This window comes from Falco punctatus (assembly GCF_963210335.1).
Source record: "Falco punctatus genome assembly, chromosome: 12".
Taxonomy (NCBI): domain Eukaryota; kingdom Metazoa; phylum Chordata; class Aves; order Falconiformes; family Falconidae; genus Falco; species Falco punctatus.
This window is the reverse complement of record NC_137592.1, coordinates 1,384,906-1,409,544: the sequence shown is the minus strand read 5'-3', so window position 1 is coordinate 1,409,544 and position 24,639 is coordinate 1,384,906. Positions and strand designations below refer to the sequence as shown.

General features: G+C 41.4%; 1 protein-coding gene across 5 annotated transcripts in view; it reads right to left on the bottom strand.

The window, feature by feature from the left end:
- Positions 1-24,639, bottom strand: part of CFAP61 (cilia and flagella associated protein 61) — a 117,518-nt gene that overhangs the window by 19,022 nt on the left and 73,857 nt on the right. For all 5 annotated transcript variants that reach the window (XM_080407773.1, XM_080407775.1, XM_080407774.1 and 2 more), the window contains 4 exons: positions 19,022-19,314; positions 14,410-14,737; positions 13,829-13,920; positions 10,523-10,728 (listed from right to left, as the gene is read on the bottom strand). In XM_080407773.1, the coding sequence (XP_080263899.1) occupies positions 10,523-10,728; positions 13,829-13,920; positions 14,410-14,737; positions 19,022-19,314 (919 nt within the window). The remainder of the gene's footprint in view (positions 1-10,522; positions 10,729-13,828; positions 13,921-14,409; positions 14,738-19,021; positions 19,315-24,639) is intronic.

Below are 24,639 nucleotides of genomic sequence, written 5' to 3'. Positions count from 1 at the left end.
TTGAACCAACAGCAAGGTTGTAGCAAGACGGCTATTTAACTCCTTGCTCTATAGTTCTACTCACTGAACACCTGTTTGTCCATGCATTTTAAGCCACTCCTGTTAAATTCATTAATCTAGGACGCTGTTACTGCTCTCACCCAGTAATTAGTGAAATCAATAGTCTTATGGACAATGAATCTGTGATTTACTTCATTGGGCAGATTTACAAAATAATGATGGTTTTTACTGACTCATGGGCTGACATTTCTTTTGTACTTTTTGCTAAGTAAATCATAGAAAGGAAGCCCATGCTTTTTTGCCACTCTCAACAGAACTGTGACCAAACCTACAATATCTTTTCCTTGGAAAAGAACCATTTTACAACATGTGGTTTACAAAACCCTTTTTTCTGCAGCTGCAATAGCAAAACATAGTGCAGTGCAACTGATGCTCGAGAAAGATGGGCACTGAATCCAGAGCTCACAGAGGACAATACTGATCCCACTGGGCCCAGTCCAAAACCTCACTAGGGCTACCGCAGAGACCTGCTGACTCCAGGGGGGTGCGAGTCGTGATTGACACTGCGTATTGCTTGCCAGCCTCTTCACTTCACAAATGCCCGTTACCCATCATGGCTGATAAATCACCTCTGGTTTCTGCATTTTTAATATCCTGGAAATGTTACATTTAGGTGCCATTACCTGGAGGCACCATCAGAAAGCAAATCTTTGCAATCCCTGCTTCACATTGAGATACTGCAGTCCCTTCCTATTCTAAATATCATTGAGAGATATTATCCATTATTTCAGCACTGGAATTTGGTAAAGTTTAGATACTTTACTAGATAGTAACAGTTATTGTGTAGCTGACTCTTCACTGAATTGCTCTTTAAACTTTCTAAACTCTGCTCTTTAAAATTGATATAAAAACATTGCTCTTTGCTCTGTCTATGAGGAAATTATGGCTGACCTTGAAATAAGGTTTATTACATTTTTTTCACATAGTACTATTTCACATGTAATGTATTATGAAAAACAATTAAAAGGAAATTAAAACTGACATACAAAATCAACAGATATGCTGTATGCACTGGTATGATTGCTTTTCTGTAATTACTTGTTTGTTCAGAGTTCAATCATTCATAATGGCTTGCGTAATTATTAATACGAATCGGCAAGGTTCAGCTGCAAATTGCTGTGGTAGGATTCGGTTGACTGGCCTTCACATACTAATTTGGATGTGGAGTGTCTTAGTAACATACCTCTTCATTAGTAAGTTAGCTGCTCCTTAAAAAAATCACTAATGTATAGAAATCTAAAGCCACCTAAAGGGGTCTGCCATTTATATTGATTTGCTATTGAAGTACAGCTTTACCGGAGCACCTTGGGGTTAGCATTTAATTCTGGTAGCAAAAAAAGCTGTTAGTGCTTTGATATCCCCTCATGTGTTCCTCTTTCCTTATCCTGTCTCTCTCTTCATAAAAAGCACACAAATTTTCCTCTAATTAGGCTGCAAAGTGTACTGAGTAGCATTAGTCTCTCTCAGCCATGCTCACTACCTGCCACACTTCCTTTCTGTTTTTTTTCATCCCTGCAGAAAATAAGTCTCACCATCTGCATGATGAACAAAAGCCTAAGGTGGAATCCCTTAAATGTAATCACAGTGTGCTAATGGTGTGGGATCAGCAAATTCCAGATAGCAGTGCATTCTAGTATTTCTCTTAACAAACAGTCACTCTTCATTTTTGAAAGTCTGGTTTAAAAACAGCTTTTCTATGTAGCATGCATTTCATGTTTAAATAATTGCTGATTATCCAGGCTAGAAGTAATAGATCTATAGCTTTACCTAGTCCTTTTAAAAATAATACTGAAAACAGCAAATATTCTTCCTTTTCTTAATTTGTTATATTACGAGATTTATTAGTCACATCAATAAACAGTCCAGTGTGGTGTTTCTACTTAAACTCTCATTTAATGACACTGCTTAATAAATCACTTTTAGCCTGAACAGTACTATGTATGATGTGTGAACTGAACTTAAGCAGAAGAGATCTGAATGGCTCCTTTAAATAAGTAACTGTTGTTCCATACCGCTCAAAATATTTTGAGCATTTAGCTTGTACAGCTAATAAGAAAAATGCAGTGTGAGCATAAATGATGGGGTTTGAAGAGAAAAGCTAATGAAACATCCAGTGATAGTATTCACTTTTATAGTTTCTGGGTGGAATTTTCCAAAGCATCTTAGTGAAAGGGAGTTTGACTCCATGCCTTCCTGCTGCATGTTTGGGAGCCTTGTGTCCTAGTGCATATCAGTACCTGTTGCTGTTGAAGCTGTGCCACTTTGTGTAGAGTATCCCTTAATTTTTTTTCAGAGTGCTTAGCCCCTGGACAGCAACACCCACCACAGCCAGGCTGCATGCAGATCTTCCAATAGACAGCTGGGGCAGATCACCAGAGATCTATGCATGTGTTAATTTGCTGATGCCCTTCATATGGCAGCACTGAATCCTATCTGCTGTTCTGGCACTGGGAAAAAAAATCCTTTGTCACTAAATTTCAGCAAAATCCCCTGTCTTTCTGTCCCATGCATAGGTATTGCCAGAGTCATCAGCCACCCTTCCCAACTCCGGCTTGCCAAAGTGCCTCTGGTTAATGTCTGCCAGCAGGGGCTTCTCTCTACGGACCTGGCCCCTCACATCATCAGTTCCCAGACTGGCGTTTGCAGCCTGGTGGACATATCTTCTCAACTCTGGAGAACTCCAAGCTTGCAAAAAAGATGAGACACTTGGAGTGCACGTGCATCTTGCTGCAAATAGCTTTTCTATCATGCCATGAACATATGCTCCTCATGATGCTACTTGAGACCACCGTGTGGGGTAAATAAATTGTCAATGGGCTGGACAAGTCCTTAAAATGCTGGAAACCAAGTTATTTAGAAAGAAAGAAAAAAAAAAGTAACAGTCTTTTCAAGCTCACTTTGGATGAGTGTGCCTGAAAGGTTTCTCTGCTAACTGTCCTTCAAAATACACGCTGCCTTCTTGGACTCCTTCAGAGGACTGACCCTGTAAGGCTCCTCAGCTCTCAGCTGGAAAGCCTACACACATACACAGCAGAACCTGAAATGTCCAGCCTACATGCACCAAGATGGCTCCATGATGCAAACTGAAGCGTAGTGAGTACAGATGACTAAAAGCACATTTCTGGTAAGAACTAAATATAAACACAATATAAATAGAGTACTCAGTACTCTGTGTTACGTGTTATTCAAAACACTTTGATTGCTACACAACGCATTAGTCCATCAGCATGCTTTACAAATTGTTAAATACCAGAAGTGCTTAACATACAGCATCTTACTAACTTCAGCATTACACAGAGAGTAAACTTGGTGAATAGGTACAAGAAGAAGCTTGAGCAGGGGATGGCTGAGCAACACAACATTTCACAGGTTGCCTTTTAGAAATGGATTGGCATAACGATGTTTCCCTTAACAGGACACTTTATGACTGTCAGCCCAAATCTGTGCCTTTCCTCCAGTGACGCTGATTTTGCTGCACTGACTGTCATACAACAGTGGTACTCCTTTGCCTCATCTTTAGTATTACTGCCCCATTAATGCGATGCACCAAGCATCTTCTTCTGTAGGTCATGATGGAAAACAAGTTCATTAAGACAGTATTACAAAATCCCAGGTAAAAAACCACTCACACCTAATTTGATAAATAAGCTACTTAAGTATTTTAGAAACTAGTGGCACAGATTTTTATGCATTATGTTAGTAGATTTGGTTTTCATTAATGCCAAATGAAGCCTACATGAAGCACTTCTATTTCATATTAAAGGCATGATGCCAGTGAGCATCCATTTGGTTGCCAGGTATCAGGAGACCCCTCTAATTATCCATTTTGTACCTAAGATGCTGCAGAGGGAGATTCCACTGCTCTGTGGACATGTTCCATAACTTGGCAACTGCCTTACAGTTGCCTTCATCTTGGATGAATACAAAAGGGTGTAACTGGCTGGTTACATTCCTCCTTTGTGAAGCAGTGTGGAGGACTGATGACCAATAACAAATGTATAAGCTTAAAAATAAAAGAAAGAATATCTCAGAGCTCTCTCCCCACCCCCCTCTTTTATATGCTGCTATGACAATGGAAAGAATTTGAAGGCTTTCAAACGAGCACCAGAGAACAAGGGAAGGGAAGGAGTGTGGTACAGGGGACACTTCATATGAAACCTACTGGAATTCACTTTCTTTTTCCTTCAAAAGAAGGCTTCCCTATTGGAAAAAGCCTCACTCTTGGGTGCTCAAATTCCAGTTGAGCCTTTTTGAGATGCAACCTTATGTGAAATGAATAAAAATTGAAAAAACTACTTCCTAAAGTGGATTCCAGATCTAGGGGGTAATGCTGTTAAACTTCCAGGTGACATAAAAGGTTTGTATACAAAATCCCCAGCTTCAGGATACTGTGTCTTTGGTTCCTATAATTTTGCCTGCCCTGGCACCAGAAAGCTGCATTGTAAGACCTCTCTGCTCAGAAAAGTAATGGGTGAAGGCCTAGATGGAATGAATGTAGCTCCTGTGGTGGCATGAGGCAGATGGAAGGGTGACCATTGCTGATGGCAATGGCGCATTTTTCTTGTAGCACCGTGACAAGTGAGGATAAGACTTTTCGTGGTTAGTAAATATTGCCTGTCCAAGGCCCTGACAATGTGCCCAGTAGACCTTGGCATCCTATAAAACAGTCACAGGGATGAAGTGCATCCCACTGTGGTGCAGTCAGAAGAGACAGCTGTCTGACTGGATGTGGTCATCTTCTGGCTTAACAACCTATTTCCTCAGCTGTTGTTTGCATAGGTAGAAACTAAAACATTGGCTCTTAGATTCGTGTTTGGCTAAGTAATGAACTGAACCCACACAGACACTACTCTGAATTAAGCTGGAATACCTAACACCTATGAGAATCAGGCCCAAATATGGCTGCAGAAGCTTAATGATAGGCAATTGTTTTTGAAGAAGATATTAGATATCTGTTATTATCATATGAATAGCTGTATCACTGGGATCACGGCTAACTACGGCAGCCAGGCATCATGAGGAACATTTATTTTAACTGTGCAGCTGTAGAGTTGCACCAAGACCTCCTTTAAACATGTCAGTAGTACCTGTCTGCTAAAGCAGGAAGGGTAAGAAACTTGAAAACTCTCTAGTTCCATCAGAAGTAGTGTTGGCTGGTTTAACTATGAGAGCTAAAAGCATTGTTTCTGTGAAAAAAAAATTAATTCAGATGCATTTGAAGCTTTTAGTAAGCTGTGAAAAACTGTAATACGGACAAGGAGTATCTAACTCACTAAAAGCTTACACTCTCCAGTGCGCTAGTGCATTTTGTAACCAAGTGATTGTGGCAATACAGTCAGATGATTTTATGCTGGCTTTTTCGGTTACTGCTTGCTAGGCTGATAAATTTATGACCTTAAACTCTTAAAAGAGCTGCAGCTTGAATATACATCATCAATAGCAGCGTGTCTGGGGGCATCAGGCTGTTGAGTCTTGCAAATCTAGGGGCTGAAGGGCTTCCTTTGCCAGCCCAGCACAGGACAAGGGACAGCCCAGCACATGGGGCAGAGCCATGGGCAGACCCCTCTGACCCACCACAGGCGTGGGGTGATGCATGCCCACCACGCTGCTTAGCTTCCTCCACAATGTATGCTGACTCTATGGGGAAAGGAGGAGGGGAGAGAAGTGATTTCCATCTTCCATTTGGTTGTAGATCAAGTCCTGCAGTTTTAAATCATGTTGAACTCGTACTGAAATCAATGGAACTTTTCTCTCAACAAAATAAGATGTTATTTATCTCATTATTACCATTAGCTGCAGTTTCACGTGTACAAGCAGGAGTTACTTGTTCACATTAGCTGAGTCTTGAGAGCCTGTTGTTAATGCTAATTTGAAAATGGCACTGGCACATTATAGTCAGGAAATCCGGTATCATGGGGTTAACTTTCAGCTCTTATACCAAACATAAATCAGTGAGGAAATTCATTGCTAGATGCAGTCTCTAATTATTTAAAAGATAATTTGCATGCTACACAGAAATAAATTAGCTCCCAGGTGACAGCTGTTCCACCGTGTCCATTCCTGGAACTAGATGCCATGCTGGGAAATCTAAATGCAGACCAAAAGATTAAAACATTGTACTTTCTGGCCTTAGAGGAAGACCCTCCCCAAAACAGAGGCATAAAGAAGGAAGGAGGAGAATGAATGTTCAAGTCAGCAAGTTTACAAGCTTAACTAATGAACCACAACTTTTTCACAGTCTACATTTTCTTTTCACTAAGGGCACTTCACATCTTTCTAGAAGATACTGCAACTGGAGGCAAGTGTAACGTGTACTAGTTTAAAAGGATTTTTTTCAAAGAAAGAAATTCAGCCCTAACATCAGGTTTGCATTCACATGGTCATGTGAGACCAGTATAGACCATGTAAACACCATCCAAAAAAGTTTTCCTTCTTTTGATCACACACATAGAAATCGACGAATGCATCTTCATATTCCTTGCCAAAAGAAGACCAGACACCACTTTTAATCTACATAAAAGCCTCAAGAATATCTTCATCTCACAAGAGATGCTAAAACTTGTTTCATTGTAATGGTTTTCTAATAAATAGTGTTCTCATGGCTAGGATTTAACACTGTATATTGTTGTATATTGTACATAACATTGTATTATATGGATGCATGTATTGTAGGTATGATACTGTATTATATATTATGAGACTACGCTATACTGCCAGCCTTCTTCCATTGCTGTACCACCTCCTGAAAGCAGCAATTTCCTGTGCCAGTCTGCTTTGTGCTAGGACTGTTACATGGAGATGAGAGGCAGTTTGCTTCCTCCTCTCACCGTCCTTTTCTCACTAGTCCTTTCAGTCTGCCCTGGCTGACTGCAAAGGGCTTTCATTTACTCTTCCGCCTCCCACCTCTTGATCTAGCTAGAGAATCTATCCTCCTCATAGCACAGACGTTTGTAACAGAGATATCGAGGCTGCTGTGAATGGAAATGCATACGTGTGCACATGCATTTGTGTGAAAGCACCAGAAGAAACAAGCGAGCAAGGATTAAAGAACGGCATATGTTAATTGCTACAGAGCAACATATGTGATTTCATTCAAATGACCAAATGGCAAGAGAAGGAACAAACCTATCTAAAGATCAGGTATAAAGAAGATGAAAAACAGGACTGGAGGCAATAAAATAACTAGATAAGAAAAACCTGGCAACTGCGATTCAGGAATTTTGCCACAGGCTAATGAGAGGTGAGATAAAATAATGAGGCAAAAGATCCCAAACAACATCCACGTGTAAAGGCTGTAAAAGACAAGTCCAAATTAGTTCATCATCACTAATTAAGAAAAGCTCAAGAGATGTGATGAGGACCTGCTAAGTGGTGTCCCTCTGCATGGCACACTAGCAGTCTGGGCCAGACCACCCGGACACACAGGTCACAGTGCCTGTGAGTACGTGGAGGTGAGGACCCTGACCTTGCACAACTTCAGATCCTAGTATGTAAAGACCACTTAAGTTACCAGCAGTCTTAGAGAAGCTGACGACTCCCTCAATGAGTGTGTGCTCATGGCAATGCTGCCATCAGAAAAAACTGCACTTCTTACTCTTACAAAGTTGACTGGCCTGACTCATCCTATTAACAGATCATCACAGAGATCTTCATCTCTCCTAAGATTTTTAAAATCTCTGTGGATGTTTGGAACTTGATCTTGTAATCCCACAATCAGCTTGTGCACTGTGTGGGGATCCTATCACAGTCATGAGAGCATAGGAGACTAATACATTCTTTATTTCTGTCACGAAGCAATAAGCCATCCGTTCAGAAAGTTAATGTCTCACCTCTTCAAAATCTATGTGCATCGCTATCGACTATCGAGAGTGCAGGTTAAGTGCTGCTGCAGTGAGGTCCTTGGGCTGGGCTACATGCCCACCATGCAGCAAATGCTGGTTTTTGTCAAGGTAAGGAAAACGCTGCTACCTGTGTTGCAAGCAGAAATCCGAAAGCACGATAATTTATTCTTCCAGGTGTTGATGCTACTGTGAGACTTGCTAGTACATATAACAAGCGATACTGTAGCCACATCTGGGCAAACAGCAAAGGCTAAGTGTCTGGCAACATTTGTGGTTCGTAGAAAAGAGTAGGTCACAGCTGTGTTTGCATATTGTAACACCATGAAAGAGACTGATGATACCTTGCCACAACCTGAATACCAAGTTTCTTCCAGTGCTCAAAATGTATTAACTGATCAGCATCAGCTGTGACAGGGAAAGAAAATTACCTGTTGTCTTAGCCCCTATCTGATACAACTGTGTCATCCTCCTTCAGTTTCTACTTAACACTTATTGACAATATACTGTTTATGTGAACTTCACATTTGCTATGTGCCATTACTCTCATAAAACAAAGCCAGCATTTTCTAGAAATGAGAATCAATCCCTGTGGCAGCAGCAATTCAGAAGTTTCACACTCCTCTCAGCAGAGGCATACAAAGGTCTCCTGAAGTGAAATTTTTGAAGAAGCGTTTTTGTCCAAGAAACTTTTAAACCTTACAGTTGAAGTTTGGGTTCAGCCCATTTTTCAGAACAAGATGAGAAGAAATAAATGAGAAGCTAGACTCTGTAATATTTACAATCAGGAGAGAGTGCAGGAAAAGGACTGCAGAACACATCAGAGAAATTGCGATAGCTGCACATCCAGTCCTGGCGAAGCCCTGAGTCCTTTTCAGGGGAGTTCACCCTTTCAGTCAGCAGCTGATACCACTGTTCTCAAAATACAGCACACAAATCAGCCTTTTGTCATCAACTGAACAGCTTGGCTGGACCTCCCCTCCTCCTGATTTCGGCAGACATTCTCATTTAGCAGTGTGCAATGCCTTATCCATATTCTGGCAAAGCTTTTTGACACTGAACCAGCAGAAATGCAAAAGCTAGAGAAAGAGGTGCTGGAATTCAGAGGCTCTTAAGTCCCTGTCTCAAGGTATCAGGTGCTTCATTTCTACAGTCTTTTTTGAACTAATAGATTGCCATTATGATGCAAAGTTTCTTTTGGACCACAGCACATCCTTTACAGCAAATTTCTACAAACTGTTACTGAATTAATCTGCTACCATTTATGCCTTTCTTCAAATCAGTTATAAATATAACAAAATCAGACCTGGAGACTTTTAGGGCACCACTATCAGCTTTGTATCATGATAAAAATCTATCATTTGTTCCTGTGCTTGGCTTTTTGTTTCTAAACCTGCTTATGTAACATGACACTTATCTGTCTGTAACAATGTAGGATCCCAAGACACCAGTTGTGAGGGATTTTTAAAAATGAAAACCAAAAACAAGATGTATCAGCAAGTTCTTCTTTACCGCCTGTCTCAATTACACACTCAAAGAATACTACCCAATGAATGAAACTCAAGGCTGGGGTTTTGGTTTTATTTTTGTTTGGTTTGATTTTTTTTATTCATGCTTGACTTCCAAAGCACTTGTTTTCACTGAAGCATAAGGAATAAAACATGTGTAAGTTTTCAGGCCAGGTAATTTTTTTAAAATACGAAATTCTGGAGAAGTAGCAGAAAATCAAAGATATGGTAGATCACATTTTTCCAGATACTCCTCTCTCCATAGTAAGTTCCTTAATTAAGTTTGCATTTCCAAAAGCAATGAACAATTCTCTCTGAGGAGACAGCACATAAACCTTGGCTAGAAACAGTCAGGCTCTTCAGGCTTTCCCACCACTTGAGAGACTTGCCACGGAACACCTAGTCCCTAGGACTGCCCTGCACTTGCTTGGGCACAGCAGGCAAAGGGGAGCCCCTCAGAACATCTGCAAGACTTGTTTCACTGCTGCAAAGTGCTGTAGTGGGATAAGTCCTGCAAGTTGCATGGGGAACCTCCACTAAATATGCAGAGTCCTGACACAGCCTCCAGCTGTAAAATTAAGTTAAAATAACCGCCTTACACAGAGAACATAGTCTGGAGGATAAACTTCAGAGCTGATTGTATCACCAGATAAGCAGGCAAGTCGTTGAGTATGACTATCATCACGAGTGATTTAAAATCTCCCTAGATACCTTGACTTAAAAATTTGATTCAAAGTGAACAAAAATATGGAGTCCTAAAAGTGACTTCTGAATATGAATCCTCAGTAAAAATGATTGTTCAGGTTCAGCTTAATGAATTACTCCTACTGAATATTCTAAGCAAAAGTTATAAAGATATTGAAATGCTCTTTCAGATGAAAGATGGTCAAGTAAACCACTGCTCCTTCTCTAAATAAATGTCAGAGACACAGCTCTTTCCAGGAGGGTCTTCAGGGCTTGTATTGCCACTGATAATTTTGCCAAACAATGGAAGACATTTTTAAATAAATCTATCTTTTTTTCTAAGAGAAAGCAGCCAGAAGATAAATCACAATAAAATAAAACTAAAATTCTGCCAGAATGTAGATTTTATGCACAGTATTGAGTTTATCTTACCTGTAAAGATCTGTAATCTTCCCTTCATTCCAGCGATAATAAAGATCATTAAGAAGACGCTCATGCTGTCCATACAAGCAAATGTAGTTGGAGACAGGGAAGGATTCCTTTGAAAAGCAGGTGATGCTATCTACCATACTATATTTGTTGATATGCATCCTGAAATAATTCCCATTTCTTGCTTCTCCAGTTATAATCTCTGTCCCCTGGAACAGAAAATAAAAGGAAAGCTGTGGCGATGGAACAGACTCCTGACTTGGCATATGTGCTGGATCAGCTGTGGTCTCCTAGCTGGTACTTACCATTTCTTAAAATCCACAACCCTTTTTTAAAATCAACAATACCCATTCCCAGTAACATGATTTATACAACAAGGCACTTTGCTATGTTTTGTACACAAAGATTTTCTGTGTGGTTTATACTTGATTAACTGCACACAAAACTGTGCAGCATAGGACTGCATGTGCAGCATGGGCTGTGGTTGCCCAGTCTCAAGTGCCATTTCAGACACCGAAGGGTATCTGGGCCATCTGAACTGTGCTGGTAGTTACGGCACAGGATCTGTGGGAGACCTGTGACCTCCTGGAGCAGCAGCTGGAGGTCAGAAGGGATGCCGCAGGGCATCCCAAACAACACTAGATGCCTCTGTTTAGGCAACTGAATTGAACTCTATTCATCCTAATTTATTATACAGAGTCTGTATTTTGCATACACATGGCATATCATAATTTACTATAGGATACCATCCTGATGAATGAAGAACACACTGGTATAGTTTCACTCTCTCTCCAGGTTTACTGCTATACATACATATTGTTATACATGTACATACAAACAGCACATGTGCAGAGTCCAAATTTATGGCACATCACAGAAGCTATAGGATTGTAGGCAGGGGGTTGGTACTACCATATCAATGAGTTGCAAGCAAACTTCAGTGTTAAACTCAAAGATTTATCACATACCAATTAAACATTTTTGACTTTGTGTAGCAGTTCTTCAGTGTCAGAGGTGTGATGTGTTGTGCTTCCAACAAGGAAAGAAATACCAAGAAGGACCCTGTTCAGTTCTGAAACAAACTTCTAAATTTTATAAATGGCACTATGTACTAGATGGTTGCTGCAACTGCAGGAGGCGGGACTTGATCTCTTGGCACGTTTCCTTCAGGCCACGTTCTAGACTTTTAAATGGTGAATTCCTATTAACTTTAAAAAATATATATGCATATATACGTGTAAAAATATATATAAGCACATACGCCCAGAATTTAGAATTGCTCTCAGCGACTCCCTCTTGCCACTTTGAACAGGGGCTGCCAAGTGTTGCTAACACCAGCTCTGCTATCAATAAAAGCATAACAATGTTGGATGCTGATGCTCAAAAGGTAGCGTTTCATTTCAGCTAGTTAAATCAATCACTTAGAAGACAAAAATGTAAAAAAATTTTTTCTAACCTCACATTGCAGTGGGATGATCAAATAGCTTGAAGCTGTTTTTTAAAGCTGTATTCATGTTCCAGTTTTATGTATTTCTAAAACCTGTTGCTAGGCTACAGTAACCTTTGTTACTTCCACATCTCTCAGCTAATACATGTCACTAGCTTCTCTTACTTCTTTCTTAGGCAATTCTTTTAGGATTTACATGAAGTTTCTGGAGTGGCTTTAATTATGTTCCTTTTCAGACTGCAGGTAATCAAAGCTGCAGCAAAAGAATTCTAATCATGCTCTAGCAATTTAGAGTGACAAAACCAATTTTTCTCTCTGTGATTGTCCTTTCTGCTTCCCAGCATGTGCTGCTTTGGACAGCTCATCCTGGATTTGCAAAGTTGGAAAACAAGGTGAGCCATGCTTTGATTCCAGCCCCCAAAGCATGGATTCGTTTTCAAAAAAAAAAAGAAATTTCTTTCTGTGGACGACTGCTGTCCAAATTTTAAAATCAACACTGAAGTACCCTTTCAAAAGCCACTCTTTACATCAGCCTCAAGAACGGGCTCAATGCAGAAATCCCTGAGGAAAAAGGTGTAATCTGTATGGAACAGGAGCTTGCCTAGGTGGATGGTCCTCTCTGGCTTTAAAAGACATTAGTCTATTCCTTTCCTTGTTTCACAAGTCAGGTTCTCCAGTAAGAGAAGCATCTCCATGTATGTATCATGGGACAATCTCCTATGTATCCCAACTGTGTGAAGTGCTTCCCTCTTTCCTGTCCAAAGATGGCTCTCATGGTTGCAGCACAAGCTGTTTTCTAGCAGCAAAGTATGGAGCATCCCTTCCAGAATATATTCTTCTCCTACTAGTCTAGATCAACTGAATTTCACTAATAGACTGAGAAGTTTTATCATCTGTATGCATTTATAGCACCTTATTGCAGGGAGGAAAGAGGTTCAACACTAAGGCTGAAAGTGTCTTTTAGTGAAATCCAGCTAATTTCTATCCTATGTCCTCTTTATAGAAATCATACATCTTTTGGGAAAGCCAAATATCAGAACGTATGGAAATGACCATCTAAGAGGTTTGGTTAGTTATGTAATTCATACTTGTTCACCCGCTGTACCTGATTTATATGATGCACCCAGGCTTAGCTGATTGGATTTGTTTTTACCCAAATCTGATACCAAATACCACCACTACCTTGATGCGCTGTGTATTATGTGATGTGCTAGGAACTTCAAAAGCAGCATATTCTGTATGACTGAGAAAGTGACTTCTTCTCTCTACAGAATCATGCAAAAAGGACATTCTGAAAGACAGTACTGAGGAAAAGCCTACATGATAACCTCCCAAGCTGTGCTGAGACAAATGGCTCAGGAAACCAGGTACAGTGCTGAGCCACCAACTCTGGAAAAAAAAACCTCAAGGTGTTGAAGCTGTAGTGCCCCATTAGGGAGCTATTTGAACCCAAAGTGCTGCAAATAGTAATGAAGAGTTCAGGACTGGCAAGGATTTCCTGCATTCAAGGACCAAAAACCCCTTTGGTTTTGGTTGATTTCATGGCAAAGTAATTAAGAACTGCAGTAAAGAAGTTAATCAGAAAATCTGTATGAATCCACATTTACAATACGATAGTGAATTTACATTAAAATAAATTAAATATTTTTAAATAATCAGAGATTTTGTTTTATGTGGTTTGTTCCATTCCAGAGTGATAAGTCCCAGCTCTGGAAGGTTGCTAAATACATACTTAAACCCATGCTTACTCAAGATACTTTTTTAAGATGCATGGTACTTTTGCATATATGTGTGCTATCCTAAATAAGTACACCTTTCCAAAGGGAGGACAAAACAAAGAAAAGTTAAATAATGTAACTTACATGATCATACAGTGCGAGTTCTACGTCCAAGCAGATGGGGATTTCTGGTTTGGAAATATGCAAGTAATTACATCCTCCAGGAAGAACACCTCCTGCCATAAATGAAAAGATGAGATTAATTAAATCATAAAAAAAAAAGAAGAAAATAAAGTGTTTGTGCTCCTTCTCCCATAATCTTTTTTTTTGTTGTTGTTGTTTATTAAATGGCTCTAAAAAGAAAACAAGGAACTTATTTTGTTTTGGTGGCCTTCATGCTCTAAACTTTTTTTTTTTTAGACATAGACTCTTAGACATATTGGTGCAGTAGCCACACATTGACAAGTTCTGATTACAGTTTTATTGAACTTGGAATATAGACACTGAAACACTCCGTATTTACTGCAATATAAAGGAAAGCACAGCTTGGTCCGTTATTAGCAAAAATCTACAGTGTAAGCTTTATCGCAACTCAACCCTTTCTGCTCATTATGTAAGGAGCTTTAAGGACCTTACTCCCATTGGATATCATCTCAGGTGAGATGGACCTACCCAAAAATACCAAAGAGGGTATAAAAGTATAAGAAAAATCCATTTTGACCTACCTTTAATTTTACACCCTCTGTACATGGGGATGAGTCTATCTGTGCCTTCTGGTTGCTTACGAAAGGGTTTAGGGGTTGGATCAACGAGATCCAGCAAAGATAGAGCAAGCTCAAAGCCAACCTCTTTTGAATTGAAGTTGCTGTGTGTCCATTCATCTACATAGTATCTCCTGGAGTACTTTGTTAAAGGACCTGCAGCCCTGATGTTGACATCATTAGTACAGAATTTGCTATCGATCACAAGTCTTCCATCAAAAACAAGGCAAGCATCATTAATTGCCTTAAAGGTTTCATAATCCACTGTCCTGTAGGCAAAGCTAAAAAATGCCTAAAAAAAGAGATGTACATAAGTGTAGTATACATCTAGTATATAAATAGTACACATTCGTTGCTGGCTAATTCCATAAATCAAAACCTATACTTTGTTTTTGTTGTGAATGTTATTGATTTTAAAATACAAGAACATGAAATAAAGTGTGATTTTATACACACAGATAAATCTTTCTGATCCAGTATTTACAGCTACTAAAATTAAAACAAAGACAGTAGAGAGAAGAATTACTAAATTAGACTCATCTACTTCTGGTTATTAGATGAGTTTTATTTTAAAATCTCTGTAATTAACTATGTCAAACAGCCTGAGTGGACGTGCATATTTTCTGTGTTAGTACAAGCATATGAAATAAGGCTCAAACCCTCTATGAAGTTGTTTTCTTTTCTTTCAAATGCTCAGGCCAAACTGAAAAACTAAGTAATAGAAACGTACAAAGTACTTTGCATTTGAGCAGGATAACTGTATATTACAAATATTTTTCCAACTGTTGTGCCTAACTGTTTACCAACAAACTATGTTACTGTGGCTACCAGCACAGGGATATTCAATTGAAATGGAAAGATAGGAAATTAAAATTGTTCAGAGGAAACGTCATTCTCATTCAAACTACAACAGCAGAATTTAAGCCAGTGGAAGCTGTGGAGGCCAAGAAGTTTGTGAGAGGTCCAGGAGGACTGAATATTTACATGAAAAGGAAAGCATTCAGATTTATTATACTTCATAGTGATGTAGATTTTGGAAAGCATATTCACACTTTGTCAGAACTGAAACACTTCTCTAGATCTGCATAATACTTGCTTTAGGAGGCAGACTAATCTGTACCATCTCAGTGCTTGGGACCACTGTGCCTGCAGCGGCTGGGGCTGGCCACTCTCACAAGGCACAGGTCTTGATGGGCATCAGATCCACTGAGATGATCCAGGTCAGCCCAGAGGAGACTGTGGCTGTAAGTAAAGTACCTGGTACATTCAGCAGTCAGTTACTGAACCTGGTAATGAGCACACAGGTACCTGTTCACCATGTTTTGGCACTGCCTGTGCTGTCTTACTCCTTACAGAACTGACCTTGAGGTAGGGATTTATCTCGGGACCAGCATCTACTGAAGCCATGAGCTCGTCTTCCCCACAGGAAGATTTCAAGGGCATTGAAAGAAAATCACCCTAAATCCTTAAATTCCTCCTCTAATCTCAAAGAAAAAAGCTAGTGATAATTCTCTTCTTTTGTCTTCTTGTGGTACCTGCACAGTCCCTCTCCTGGGTCATGAGGAAGCAGATCAGACCTCATCTCTCCAAAACAGGAGCTGAGGCAGCACCACTGTGACAAGCACTACAAAGCAGGCGGTGTTGGCAGCAGCCAACAATTCATCCTACGCATTCGGCATCGGTGTGGAACAGATGTGCACACAGCACATCATGCAAAATGTGCTGGATGCCTGAAGAGTCGCTTTGAAATCCAGCGCAGCGCGAGAGCGAGGGCTGCAGGGTCCTGCCACAGCCCTTGCCTTTTGTCTGCATGCTCCACACAGACTCTGCGCACTGATTAGCAGGAGAGGAGCTTTTGAATTGATTTAGAATCACGCACATCTGACAGTTTTCTTTATATGTGTTTTATCTAGTTTTCTACATTGCCTAGAAGTAACTTCAAAGAGGCAAAAGTACATCTGAAATCTGGAACCAAAAATGTGCTCATGAAGGACAGAAATGCCCATTCAGATGAAGTCGAGAGAGGCACTGGGGAAGGTAAAACCTGGGGGTGTCTCATTTCTTGAACACAAGAAATGAGGAGCAGGTAAACAAAGATGGGTCACTCCAGCTTGGAACTGGGGGGCACGCACACAGAACATCCACCTCCGTCAGAGCACCGCAGATGGCAGAAACAGGAGAAGCTTCAACTATAAGCAGCGTCTTTGTAGTTGTCTCTTACAAAGGCTAAACGGAGAGCTGGCACAACAAAGGTCCCCAAAACAGTGCAAAACAAGGGCGCACACTAAACGTTGAGGGTTAACAGTAGTAAGAATGACAAGGCTGAGAAATGTTTTAAACAAGATCATGGTCTGCAGAGGGTACAGCTGAAGACTGACTGTCTCATTGCTACAATATAGTTTGTGAAACTCCAGAGCCTTTATAAAGAGCTTTCTCCTTCATCAGTGCCTTCAGCTTTTAAAATGATTAGACAAGCTGAATGTTGCTGCCCACTAACAAGAAATATTACTGTACAGGCTGAGGAAAGCGTTGCCTTGTTGCCTTCATCTCAAACAGCCTGAGACATAACTATCAGGGCAAACAAGCATCAGTAGTAAGTCCTTCCTTTAGTGTCAGCCTCAGGGAGGATGCAGTTGTGACCTGGGTAAAGGTATTACCCAATTATACCACCAAAGTGCCTTCCTGTGGACTAAGGGCAAGCATCTGATGTTCACAACCGGCTGGATGATCCAGCTGGAAGAAAAGGCACAGGAGAGGGAAGCAAAGGGAGCTGGAAATTTTAGCAACACTGATACACAGCAGAGACGTGGCAGCAGAGGAGCGAGAGCCTCTGGGTTTGTTCGTATATAAAACAAGTAATAACTATGCACAGTTAAGGGAATTCTAACCATCTAGCAGGTCCAAAATCAGGGAAGCTCTGCCCATGAGGGCACAGGGACCACACAGCCCTGCGTCGTGCTGGCTGGCAGGCAGGACTGTGTCACCGGAGGGGAGGGGATGGCTGCAACCTCCAAGCTGGGAGCCATCTGTCAGCCCAGGAGGGGAGGGAGGGAGGCTGCTGCTTTAGGGAGGGAGATTTTCTCCTGTTGTTTTTATCTTGCAGGACTCAACAAATTAAGCCTCCAAGAACTGCCAATCAACAGTTGATACTGGCTCAAATCCCAAAAGGCCCAGAGCTGCTGCAGTGCCGATTCCTGCACAGCCTGCTCCCTGGCGAACGCAGCTGCCTCCTTGGTGGCGGCTGCTCTCTGGAGCCCTGTTCTCCCAGGCAGCTAACAGCAGATACAGGAAAACTGCAAAACTGCTGAACCAGTTTTGGAGAGTATAAAGCCCCTGACACCACCAGTAATTGCCCATCTCTCATCTTAGAGGCTGAATAGGAGAGACCCCGAGAGGCAAGAACCATGGCTGGAGGAAGGATGGGCACAGGGCACAAAAGGGCAGGAGAAACAAACCAAGAGGAAATGGGGGTCGTGAAGGAACACAGTCACTTGGGCAAGGTGGTGTGGAAAAGAGGGGGCCTGATGGGGAGGTAGTGAATTGATATTAAGTTACAAGATCTTGATCACACTGAGATCTCTGCAGAAGGATAAAAATAGAGGGATTTCAAGGATAGAGGAGAGAAATTGAAAAGCTGCATACAAGGAGAGAGTGGGAGGAATGTCACTACTGATAAGGGGCCCGAAGTCAGGAGATTGCTAGCAGATAAAAGTGCTATGCAAGGTCTCCACCTCCATCAGAAAGGGCTTAACTATCCATATGTTAAAAAGAAAGGGGTTGGGAAAACCCAACGACTTCAAGCTTTCCAGTGCAGGGGAGCCAGCAGGGACCATTGACTCCTGGGGAGCTCTCCCGGGGAGGCACATGGCTCTCCCTTTCCAGAATTACAACAGACTTGCTGCACAAAGAATTGTGCAGACAGAGGGGTGTGTTGAGGGGGCCACGCAGCTTCCTATGGATACACATTGTGAAGTAATTTTATCAGAAGTGCTCACTCACATGGATTAGCCCAATAAAGAAAAACAGAACTGTTCTGCCCAATGGGAAAGCTAAAGCCTGTCCCAAATATCAAAGTGGAGCCACACCTGTGAGTGTGCATATCATTTACTTAGATAACATATTGACACTTTAGATGAACAAAACCGCAGTCATTAAGGTAGAAGGAAAAAAAACTGTTTAAAATATATTTTAATTATGCTACATAGTAGGCCTCTCTATCCTAACATTTTTGGCTTCTATTATGACTTAATCAAATGCACATAACCGTAGACAGGAGTCACTGTACACATTTAAATAATACAAGGATTTCTGGAATTATTTAGAAAATTAATTAAGAGTATTTGTCACTCAGCAGTGAACTATTTGAGAGTCAGGTGACTTAAATTTTAATCCAAATCAGGGTGTTAACAATGGTTTTATTTGGGATTTTTTAAAAAACAATCCCTTAGACTAACAAGTGAATGTTCAGTCTTCTACAGACAACGAGGAAGTGGAGAAACCGACGGACTATCTAAATTTGATGGTCTTTGTCTTAAAAAACAGACTGAAGGAAACACAAGTGAAAGCATATACTTACTGAACATTGCAATTTAAATGGTTTTGTATTAGTAGTGAAAGCAGCACATGTGATAAGGTCTGGGTCATCGCCTTCGTTCCACTGTGCCAGGATACTGTCATAATAAACAGACACGCCAGCCTTTGACAGTGCCTCCTGAACAGCACTTTCGATTTCGTTGTTGTTAAGGCAAGTAACATTTGAGCAGAGTGGAGGCTGTATGAGGTGTATTCGAGAACCATTAATTCCAAGAGATAAGAGGGTTTCTACTGTGGTGTAAATGTCAACTGTATTCCCATAGACAATGATGTTCCCTAAGGGAGAAAAAGAAGGGAAAAATTTTTAAGACATACAATGAAAACCTTATTAGTATAACTCAGATGATAATAACACGAAATTGCTCTATTTGACCCTCTTATTTCTCTGATGCTATGAAGCAAACAATGTTACCTAGCAACAGTAGCTAAGATAATTTTGTGAAGAATCTGTACAAAACATCCCACGAAGTAGGCAAGTACTTAACACAGAAGTATGACATTCATTTTGACCCCATAATTTGAAATTATTTTGATTGAAAATCCTCTAGGGGAAAAGAAAACTCATTTTTATTTTGTTCTCCCCTCCCTCCTCAATTTTGCTCAGTCAAAGGATTTATCGGGGGTGGGGGAGGACACACAGCAGCCAATTAAATACATTGTGCAGAAAACCCCCACAAACTGTGCAAAGACCAAGTGACAGAAAAAAAGCCATTGTGCAATATGGGAGGTCACCGGTGCTGCCACTTCCTTCCGTAAAAGCCTGATCTCCAGACAATGGAGACGCCCCTGCAGAGGTACCCTGGTGCCTGCTGCTGCCTATCTGCCGGCTTGTCTCACCGAACTGCCCTGCTGAGGGGCACAGGCGGCCGATGCACTCGACAGGCAGTGGCTAGCAGCTCTGCGCTGCTCTTTGAAGACAGTTGCCTCCCTCCAGCGCATGTCAGAGAATGCCCAAAAAATAAATGCCTCAATACGTGCTCCTAACGAGCCAGCCTCCGTCCTTGAACGCTGCCTAGAAAAATCAGCAAGCCCGAGACAGGCATTTCTGATCAGCTGGTGTGAAAACAACGTTTGGATATCGCTGCTCCTTCTGCAGTGCATTGTCACTGGAGCAGAAACCACTATTTAAACCAGCTCCACCTTTCCACCCACTGGGCCAAAGGTGCTCCGATTCAAACCCACATCCCCCATCTACCACTGGAGTGCCCTTAACTACTAAGCTGCAGGCTATATAGTAGGATCTTGCAAATTCTTCTACTAAACTGGTGCCACTTCAAACTGCACAGTTAAAGCTGAAGAGCAAATACACAAAGATGGGAGTGATGCAGGTTCTGAGCATAATCTGACTCTCCAGCCCACAGCTGTACGTTATCAATATTAATTAACCCAGCTTCATTCCTCTACAGAGCAACACCCAGCCATGAACTCTTGACAGACCTTCAGTAAGACATCAGCTCCTGCACGTTAAGTCTGATGGGTGTTTCAGTACACCAAGAATCTGATGTCAGCACAAGGGTGCATCAAATGCACATTCCCAGTGCATTTAACATCCCACACCTGGGCAGTGCTAATGGGCAGCAGGCGCATTTACTGCTTTCTGGGAAATCCCTGGCAGAAATAGGAAATAACTGAGCCATACCTACACAAGCTAACATGTAAACATCCTTGTGCTGGAGGACATCACATCAGCATGGAGAAAGGAAATTGCAGAAAAGCTAACACCACCCAAGTGTCACTCTTCCAGGCAATGTGCGTATAGCAGAAGCAAGCCAGTGCACAAATCCCAGGCTATCCCGGGCCTGTCCAGCTTCATATTGAAGCTGAGGGATAACACAGAGGATACAGGGCCTTGTATCAGAAGACTGATGATGTGGCAGAAGTTCCTCTATGAACTCTATGAAAATAACTTGTAGTTTGGCACTGAAGAAAAGTGTAGGGTGGAATGTACTAAAGGAAAATCAGTGTTGAAACATAGGAGGTGTTTCAGGAATGGCCTTTAATTGACATAAACAGCAGCTGGCACTGGCTCCCCTCAGACTACATAGCAGTATCTGCAATCAGAATTTGGACAAACAGCTGACTTTCCCACATAACTGGCTCAGTCTTGAATTTTGGCAGCATCTGTTTTCCTACATGGCATTGCAGTAAGCAGTGCTGAACAGGTAAGGGAATGCCTCACACAACTAACCTGCACATTTATCTCAGCATCGGTATTTATGTCTCACTACAAGTGACAGCATCCCCCACAACCTAAATTTTATTATTTCATAGGCTAAACTAATTTCACTGGGACCATGTTTTACTGCATGAGATGCAGAGCGATACTAAATAGAGCACTTACAAAGCTCTAGCTCCCAAGAATATTAATGATAAAAATTGTTAACAGATGTTCTATTATTCCCTTTTGACTACAAGGTTATTTTATTTGTCCATATCAGTTTGGCTACTTGTAGCTGCCAAATACACATATCTCTTCATAACTGCCAGAGAAAAGAATTGCCCCATAGTTAGACATGCTCAGAAATCATGGAAAACATTCTTTTTACTGTTCATATCAATGACCAGAGGGAAAGAACAATCTTACCTGCAGATGCATTAATCTGAAATCATAAGAACAAGATCCTACTACTTGCATAAATATAACACAGAATACATATAATGTGTGATAATGGGAATTCTGTTCCATGTGTACATTGCTAAGCTGACTTTCCAAGCCAGAAGAACGCTTTCCGTTGCTTGTGCCTGCCAGAATGCCTATCTATAGGCAGTACTGTCCTCATGAGAGAGCCAAAAGAGAAGGAAAATGTAAGAGTGATCCATTTTTTTCCTTACTGCAGCAGGGTACAACACAGGAAGCAAACAGACAGAACTAGTGGTGAAATACAAACTTCGATATATTCTTTTTTAGTAATCTAATGTTGAAATAGTGCAGATAAGAATGTGGTATGTGGATGCTGACAGCCTCACATTACATTTACACATTTTTAATTACCAAAGGGTTGAAAAACATAAGCAGCTGAAGAGGATGCAGTGGCTAGGAAAGGGGAATAAGAAGCACTTACCAAAGGCACAGCCTAGCCAAGTTTTACTCTGATTCTAAAGCAAGCAAGTCTGGGCAACTGAGAGATGTTCACCATTTGGCAGAACAAGCCCCTTTGGATTGAAGTTCAATTACTGCATTATATGTTGGCATTTTTGTATATACCAGATCAGATTTGAGCCCTGCATTTCTCAAGGAAAATTAAAATTCTGTTTTATATGGTAATATTAAATACAACTACATTAGATCAAGGAAAGCAATGCTCCTTTACTGACCTCTTTTAAATCAACGATTTACGGTGTCTGCTTCTTACAATATTAGTGGCTTTTTAGATTACAATTCTAGTAGTCTAGGAACTACAGATATTCATTATGGACTGAAATTATGTTGACTGGACAGACAGCAGTTCCTCAGGATGCTTTTATTATTTAACTACATGAAAATGTATCTATCTGTGAGTAAACATAATAATCTTCCATAGAAAAAAGCAGCCATAAATAAAGATTGTTAAGAGTAGTTTTATCATTTATTACTAGATTGTCAGCGTTCTGCTGCAGAGCAAGCTCATTCATTTTCCCCAAGTGGAAGCACAAGATTTCAGTGACCCTAGCATGACCTGAATCTTTTTAGCTTGCAAACACTAAAGGAGAAAACCAGTATTAGCTAAAGCATCAGTGGCTCCAGTTGGTGATTCATGCACTGGAATTTTAATGCAACAGTATTCCTACAAACACACTTTTAATAAGGCAGTAAACTATGTTTAGGTAAAGAGAAAAAATAATTGCTCCATTTTGGGCCATTAAAACAGTTTTGTTCCTTACTTCCATCCTACTTTTTATTTTCATGGAAAGTGCAGAGCTAATAGGAGATGAATTTCAATTAGTCACAATTACAGTTGTCATAGGTTACATGCATTAGGCGGCTGGGTTTCATCAGAGAAGCCGCAGCAGCAGCCATTGGGGCTGGTGCTCGCTCTGCTCCAAGGGCCCTAAGCAGCAGCAGGCCCTCCTGGACCTGCCCGACCGGCCAGGGGCAAAGGCCTCCAGCCCCAGCTTGGAGGACTGTTGCAGCCCACCATGCTGCAGCCAGCTGAGGAGCTGGCAGCGGCAGATGTGGCTCCCTGCTTCTCCCACAGGCTCCTCGAGCAACAACTGCTGCTGAGTGCCAGCCAGCTTCTCCCATCACCTCTCCTCGCCTGAGGCAAGGAGGACCCCGGGCAGGAAGGCTGCAGCAACCATGCTGCTGTCCATCCTTGGTGGCACAGTCACTGCTGGGAGCACCGTCGCTTCCACTGCAGCGTGCATGCAACACCCCCCACCAGCACATGCTACCAGGCTGACCCTGCTCTACTTACAACCTGCAAAAAAGCATCACTGATTTAATCCAGAATGAAGTGGCACCCAGTGCTCACAGAGGGAAGACAAGCAATTAAAACCCCTACCTTAACTCTTAATTAAAAACTGCCCTCAGAATCAGTGCCACAAAATGAAGATTTCATCCAATTAAGCTAATAGGACTGGCATTGTGAAGCCCAGTGATTAACACTTTCCTTTAAAAAACCTTCAGAACTACAGGTGGTCTTGAAGGTGCATTCGCCCTCCCTCGCCTGGGGCTTTTCTCCCCAGCTGGGTAGCTCAGTGCACTTGCTGCACTGGGCGCCGGTGGGTGCTGCTCCCTGCCTGAGCCCCTGGGCTGGCTATATGGGACCCCGGGGGGCTCATGCAGTGGCAGAGCCAGGGGAATGGGGCTCAGCACAGCAAGCTCCAGACTACTTTTGATAAACACAGCTAATGGCCAAATAAGAGAAGCACAAACAGAAGGAAGTTGCATGGAGAAAAGACTAAGTATCCACTGAGAATAAGTGGGAGGATGAAACGTGTGTTTGTGTACTGCAATACACGTTACTGTTTGTGTAGCTGCAATAACCAGCATATATAGTTTTATTAGCCACTTAATTTTCTTTAAACATAAGCAAATCCTATTTTTTAACTTTTTGAATTCTAACATGTTTAAAACAGGTTTAGTAGGAATTTGACAAACAATACTTTACAGTTTTGATGAGATGAAATATATGAGGTGGAATATTACTATTTATTGAAGGCAAAACTAGGATCTGGGGAATTTCAGAGATTAAAAGTAAACACAAATGTAAAACTTTGATCATCCCAGTGGAGCGGTAGCTTGGCCTGCAGAGAGCTGAGACACATCTAAACCAATTGCTGTGCTCCACAGGAGCCTTGCCTCTGCACCTCCGTTGAGCCTGTCACCTATTAGGCTGCCTCCAGGACAGGCTAGGGGCTGAAAAGTGGACTCATTTTCAGAAAGAATAGGGATCTTGGACATAGCTATGATCAAGTCTGAAAGAACAACATTCATAAGAAATACAACTGGAAAAAGAAGCAGGGTGAGGAAGAATAGAAACAGAGAGGTGGACAAAGACTTCTCCAGCTGGGCACTCATTATACCTGCAGCAGCAGAGAACATGAGGTGGGAACAGCAACAAAAGGGAACCGGAGGCAGAAGCAAGGTGGGGAGAAAGGGGGAGGGGTGTTGCATCTCCC